Source organism: Notothenia rossii (genome assembly GCF_949606895.1).
Source record: "Notothenia rossii genome assembly, contig: scaffold_107, whole genome shotgun sequence".
In the NCBI taxonomy this organism is placed as follows: domain Eukaryota; kingdom Metazoa; phylum Chordata; class Actinopteri; order Perciformes; family Nototheniidae; genus Notothenia; species Notothenia rossii.
This window is the reverse complement of record NW_027640026.1, coordinates 15,549-22,814: the sequence shown is the minus strand read 5'-3', so window position 1 is coordinate 22,814 and position 7,266 is coordinate 15,549. Positions and strand designations below refer to the sequence as shown.

Below are 7,266 nucleotides of genomic sequence, written 5' to 3'. Positions count from 1 at the left end.
ACATAGTCTGGAGCAGCGGAGCAGCGGCTGGGCGGTGTTCCCCCTTTTGTCCATTTGCCTATCAGTTTGTTAACGAAATGGACAGAGCCTGTTTTTTCCCCCTAAAAGTAACTTTTAATGGTGGTCTTTGCATTTAAATGATGGGTGTTATCATTCACAAGGGTCCCCGACACAATGCACATAGTCTGGAGCAGCGGAACAGCGGCTGGGCCGTGTTCCCCCTTTTGTCCATTTGCCTATCAGTTTGTTAACGAAATGGACAGAAACTGCGCTTTCCGCCTAAAAGTGACTTTTAATGGTGGCTTTTGCGTTTGAATGATGGGTGTTATCATTTACAAGGGTCCCCGACACAATGTACATAGTCTGGAGCAGCGAAGCAGCGGCTGGGCCGTGTTACCCCTTTTGTCCATTTGCCTATCAGTTTGTTAACGAAATGGACAGAAACCGCGCTTTCCGCCTAAAAGTGACTTTTAATGGTGGCTTTTGCGTTTAAATGATGAGTGTTATCATTCACGAGGGTCCCCGACACAATGCACATAGTCTGGAGCTCGCGGGGGTCCCGCATATGCTTTAATCACACTTTTGTCCATTTGCCTATCAGTTTGTTAACGAAGTGGACAGAGGCTGTTTTTTCCCCCTAAAAGTGACTTTTAATGGTGGTTTTTGCATTTAAATGATGGGTCTTATCATTCACCAGGGTCCCCGACACAATGCACATAGTCTGGAGCTCGCTGGGGTCCCGCATATGCTTTAATCACACTTTTGTCTATTTGCCTATCAGTTTGTTAACGAAGTGGACAGAGGCTGTTTTTTCCCCCTAAAAGTGACTTTTAATGGTGGTTTTTGCATTTAAATGATGGGTCTTATCATTCACCAGGGTCCCCGACACAATGCACATAGTCTGTTGCTCGCTGGGGTCCCGCATATGCTTTAATCACACTTTTGTCCATTTGCCTATCAGTTTGTTAACGAAGTGGACAGAGGCTGTTTTTTCCCCCTAAAAGTGACTTTTAATGGTGGTTTTTGCATTTAAATGATGGGTCTTATCATTCACCAGGGTCCCCGACACAATGCACATAGTCATCTCTCCCCACCCCGATACCAGCGCGTGCCTGCTGTAAAAGGCAGGTGCACGGGCTCTCACTGCCACTAACTCTGAGCCTGGCTCCCGAGCAGCACGTTCTCCCCGGCAGTCCGCCAGCAGATGAAAAACACTCACCTCTCCGCCTCTTCCGAGGGACGAGGGAACCGCGCGGGGGGGTCTGCTGGAGGTTCCTGCCGGGTGCTCCGTACTGCGTTTTACCGGGACCTGGCTCGAAAAACTCGGAACTCTGACTCCAGTGCAGTGTGGCGGTCTCGCCCTGGCCGTCCACCGTGCGCCTCCGGGTACCTGACTCCCCTGCCTCCTCCGGGGGCAGGTGCGAGGGGTTCAATGCCTCCTCCCCCCGCTGCGGCGAAAGCCGGAGCGGGATGGAGCGCCCGGAGGTACTGTTATCCCCACATTTTTGTACCCAAAACTTTCTTGTGAGCTCGTGGCAGAACCATGAAACAAAAAACAATCAATGTATCGGACCCATCACCAGCCCCGCGTTGGTGCGGAGGTGGGACCATTTTAACCAGGTGGTAACCCAAGTCCTCCCCTTGGTCCGTGTTCCCTGCATTGAAGCATCGGACCCATGGTTGCAATCACCGGGAAAACCACCTCTCTGTAGCCCCTGACAGAGCCCCAAAGGACGGACTGAGGATCTCCGGCAACAGTGGTACTTCCATAACCTCGTGCACCGTGAGACCCCGGGCCCCCGGACTTAAGCACTCCCCCACGGACTAAACCCAGATGTTCACACCCTATAGAATTTCATGCCCCTGGTTACCCCAAAGGGGGTAGATTTTGCGGTGCTTTACCGTCCCCACATCGGCATCCATATTCGGCCTTATTCATGACACTACCACCCTTTCTTTGGAGGATATTCTCATGCTCCTGGTAACCCTTTAAATAGTCTGATACTGTCAGGGCTCATCACCGCACTTTACAAGCCAGAAATAATGTTTAAATGGTCGGGGAAAGTGTTTTTAAACGTCTGGAAGAGAGTTGTAGCCTGTCATTTTGCAGGATATCATTTAACATGTAACCTCTCCTGGAAATGCACAGAATATGTCCATTTCCAGGAGAGATTCCATGTTAAATTATATCCTGCAAAATGACAGGCTATAACCCAGGAACAAGTGTTTGAAAGGCGGGGAAAAGTTATTTAAAATAGTCGGAAAAGTGTTTTTAAACATATGGAAGAGCGTTTTAGCCTGTCATTTTGCAGGATATAATTTAACATGTAACCTCTCCCGGAAATGCACAGAATATGTCCATTTTCAGGAGAGGGTCAATGTTAAATGATATCCTGCAAAATGACAGGCTAAAACACCCAGGGATACGTGTTTGAAAGGCAGGGAAAAGTTGTTTAAAATAGTCTGATACGTCCAGGACGCATCACCGCATTTTACAAGCCAGGGAAGGTGTCTTAATCATTGGTACACATTGTTTAAATAGTCTGATACCTGGCACTGTATTTGCCCCTGGGAACCTTCAAGGTTATACTAATGTTCTTTTATTTATTTAATTATCACACCATTTTTACAAAAACAGTATACAAAATAAACATAATAACAACATGATTACAACATGATTAACAGGGGCCTGGGGGCCATATTAGCCGTCTAACTTGTACAGTGCACCGGGGAAAAAAGGTTGAGTCCACGGCCCCTTTCCCCTCATCAGGAGTATCAATCGGTCCTAAAGAAGAGGTATCGCTGCTCTCCGCCCCTGAGTCCTCTTTGGAGGTAGCTGACGGTGGTAGACCTCCTTCTGATGATGATGCTGCTGTAGCTGCTGCTGCCGCCGCCCTGAACATGGAGCGGATCTTCAATGCCTCCTTTATTCCAGGCGTATTCGCGTAGAACCGGTCTGCAGTGCTTACGTCGTGGCACATAAACCTAGCGAGAATCGACCTGCTTTCTGGATCTTGGTGATGCTTGATATTGTCAGCCAGGGCAGTGCGCAAGATGGTGAAGGTGACGGCTGTTTCTAGCCCAGCATCAGCCCAAGCCCTCTTCAAGTGAGCGTTCAGGTTCTTGGAAGCCTGCTTCCCCGATGTGAAAAGGAAGAATTCACTCTGAGGACCCGACAAGCCCTCTTTTATCCCCATCCACCGCATGACCCAGCTAAACTCCTTTATTGTAAGCACCAGCTGTGCTTCACCAAATGTCTTGGCAGTCTTGTGATCCTGCACGTGGATGATGTAGCCCTCAGCAGTGCCCCTTCTGTCCGCCTCAAATGTGACCCGCTCTATCGAAATCAGTCGGAAGTTGCAACGGCTCATTTCAAAATAAACGTGGATTTGAGTAAAAAACTAGTTTTTCGGGGTTTTGGTGTTTTGTTTGATTTCAAATAAACAACGTCTTGGCTTTCAGAATCTGAAACTTTTATTTCCAAAATCAAACGATAAATACATGTTTGAAGCTTGTAATGGGAAGATGACAGCTCTCACGCTGCTCTTCCGCAGCGCTGCCCCCCCTCCCTCCGGCTGACATTATGAATGAAAAGCGTATAGTAATCATAAATAACACGGCAGAGTCCGTGATAGTTTATTTTCATCTGATTTCAAATAAACAAAGTCTTGGCTTTCAGAATATTAAACTTGTTTTGCCAAATTCAGATGATAAATACAACTTTGAAGCTTGTAAAGGCATCATTACGAGCGGAGAACGGAGTAACGTAACGTCACAGCTGGCATAACAACAACCGGTGTTTCTTGTGAGGGTTTTCCCCGGGAAACCAACACAATACACACAAACGCAAAATACACAAACACACACACACACACACTATATAAACCAACATTATTCCTCGCGACCTTTACCCAGTAAAACGAAAATATTTTTCCTCCGTACTTTGACAATTTATTAGCCGCTAATCAGATCGATGGATTCCAGAGAAGATCAAATCGCAAGACTGTTGAACTCCAACATTGTGAGAGGGACAGCCTCTGATGAGCAATGGGTTCAGATGATCACTGATTACTTTTTGACGGCACCGGTTGAAGTTTCCCCGTTATCCGGCTCCGATTTAGAGTCAGACAGCCCTGACACTGACAGCAGCCCTCAGACCACGGATGCTGAAGAGGATGAGGACACCACAGAGGAACAACCACTGCTGAACGACCCGGTGGCTGAGACACTTCAGTCCGTACGGCATTATGTGAGCGAGGACAGCGCTCAAGAGATTGAGAGGGCCCATGACTACAGGTGTAGCTGTACATTTAATGATGGAGTTCCCTGTTACACCCGTTACACCCCTGAGGAGATGGTCAAGAGACGAGACCAAATGAATGAAATGACTAATGGTAAGTAACGTTATAACGTTATATTATTTAAATACCTTTGACTGTGGTAACGATGTGTGTGTGAGTATGGGTTAGTGTTAAAAACATAACAACAATTAAAATAATGCTCACATGACCACCTACAACTTAAAGTTGGCTAATACTCATTGAAAAATTATTGTGGTGAACATTTTCATAAATGTTTCAACCCTACATTTTATCCACATGGGGAGACATATTTTTTTGGCTACCCCTTAAATCACATGTGGCCCCAGCCTAATTATCTAAAGATGTGCAGAGATAGGCAGCTACAAATGTATTATCTCATGTGAGAGCAGTTTACTCTGGAGTCACTGCCAGACTAGCCTGTACTTATTATTACCCTTTATAATAGATAGAATATGTGTGTATGGGAGTGTGTTTAACATAATACTATAGGCAATGTGTGGGGGGTGGGCCTGTGTGTTCTGTTACACGTTAAAGATTTAAGTTGTGTGTGATGAGTGATTGACACAACACATTATGTAATGTTATATGATTTTCCAGGTGAAAAGCATTTGGTGCTACTTGGAAAGATAAGCTCCAACATAAACCTCTCCAAAGAGACCGCTTGTGCAAAGAGAGGACACCAAAAGGAGCGGAAACAGCAGAGAACGTCCTATTTCTTAGATGGGCACAAAATCTGCCGGGAGACTTTCAAGTTTCTACATGGGTGAGTTTGATTTTGAAAAGGCTACTTCACTTTTGGTAGTGTTACTATTTTCAAATGAAGTGGTAATAAGCCATGCATGAGTTGAACTGAGTTTGACAATAACTGAATAGAAGCAGAATTTACAGCAATAGTAATACATAAATAAATAAATATATATATATATACATGCTTTTACATAATGAAAAAATACAACGACAATGTATATACTACAATGCATACATTAAATAAAGCCATAAAAAACAATCAAAGACTGATGTTTTAAACCATTCCAGAATTTCTCAAGACAAGCTGACAGGCATCATCAAGTTCTACAAGGAACATGGCTTGGCCCCAAGGATAAGACGTGGTGGTCGTGTGGTGACCAAAAGGGTGTTGTCCTTTGAAGACATCCAGCGAATTGTACGGTTCATTACCAACTTTGCAGATGTCTTTGCCATGCCACTTCCTGGACGGATTCCAGGGTTTAAGAGGACGGACATCAGTGTTCTACCAACAACTGAGACCAAGTCCTCTGTGTGGCGGAAATACAAGGTTCAGATGCAGGAGAAGGGTGGGTATTTTCTTATATTTTAATCTTGTTTTTTTGGGGTTTTTTTACATGAGGAAACCTCAATGGAAAACTAATGATGAGTAATCTAACAATGCTATCTTTGTCTTTAATCACCTTTCCAGGTCACCGTGCTGCTGGCAACAGCACATTTAGGAAGCTGTGGAAGGAGCTGACTCCCAGTGTCATTATTGGGAGGCCGATGACAGACCTATGTTGGTTCTGTCAGAAAAACAACATTGCCATCTACCGCAGCTCCAACTTTCCCGACTGTGTCAAGTCAGCGAAGCTCAGGAAGCAGGAAGAACACCTCCGCACCGTGGGGGTGGAGTGTCAGGCTTACCAGGAGATGGTCGCCAGCTGTAAAGAAACAGCTAGAGAGCTGGGTGTCAAATTAGGACCCAACCAACCCTGTAGCAGAGACATCACCATCCACTACAGCTTTGACTATGCACAGCAGGTGAGGTGTGTGAATGTGATGAATGCTGTGATAATCCAGAATGTTTGGAATGTAACAATATGAATATTCACACATTTTTAGAATTAGAGTATAGATCACTCATTAGTTAATTCATCTGTTGGTCTGGTGTTACAGGTTCACTACCCCAGTGACCCTCTCCAGCCCGGGCCCATTTACTTTATGGTTCCCAGGAAGTGTGGACTGTTTGGTGTCTGCTGTGAAGGTGTTCCTCAGCAGGTAAACTACCTCATAGATGAGGCTCATTGCAGCAGCAAGGGTTCCAATGCTGTCATTGCCTACCTCCACCACTTCTTCTCTCAGTATGGGCTTGGGGAGAAACATGTTCACCTGCACTGTGACAACTGCTCTGGTCAGAACAAAAACAGATACCTCCTCTGGTACCTTGCTTGGCGGTGCATGGTGGGACTCCATGAAGATATCTCCCTCAACTTTCTTATTGCTGGCCACACCAAATTTGCACCTGACTGGTGCTTTGGCCTGTTTAAGCAGCAGTTCCGCCGCACACCAGTGTCCTGCCTGAAGGACATCAGCCAGGCTGTCAGGTCCAGTACCATCACTGGAGTCAACATCCCCCAGCTGGTTGGCAATGAGTCAGGGGAGACCTTCGTCAAAACAGACGACTGGCACAACTTCCTTGCCCCCAGCTTCAGACCGCTTCCAGGTATCAAGAGGTACCATCACCTACGCTTCACCAGTGCCGAGCCTGGAGTGGTCTACGCCAAGGAGTTTGAAGGTAAAGAAGAAGAATCCTTCATGCTGCTACGCACAGGGTGCTTTACTGACCAGGAGGCACGTCCCACTGAACTGACTCCCCCTGGGCTTGATGAAAAACGGCAGTGGTATCTTTTTGAGAAGATCAGAGAGTTCTGCACTGAGGAAACCAAAGACATCACCTGCCCCAAACCCTTAACACCTCATCCTTAATGAGTGAGAGTGCATAATACATCAACACTATGTAATTCTTCTATAAATGCTGTAAATATATATTTCAAATTGGTTTTAAGTACTGTTAGCTACTCTGTTGATTGTTTGCTATTTTTATATTGTGTAGTATATTTATCTGTTCTGTTGCTTGCTTCTTTCTCTAAATTAGCTTTTGTGCCAAATGATTCTAATGTTCTTAGAGGTTAACATGCAATCAGTTCATTTAAGT

General features: G+C 45.5%; 1 protein-coding gene across 1 annotated transcript; it reads left to right on the top strand.

Moving 5' to 3' along the window:
• Positions 1–4,085: 4,085 nt before the first annotated feature.
• On the top strand, positions 4,086–7,037 carry LOC307027163 (uncharacterized protein; the record flags this gene model as incomplete). Its single annotated transcript, XM_079695355.1, has 4 exons — positions 4,086–5,085; positions 5,358–5,635; positions 5,758–6,092; positions 6,228–7,037. Exons 1-4 carry the CDS (start codon positions 4,901–4,903, stop codon positions 7,035–7,037), a joined length of 1,608 nt encoding a protein of 535 aa, XP_079551481.1. The 5' UTR covers positions 4,086–4,900.
• Positions 7,038–7,266: the final 229 nt, after the last annotated feature.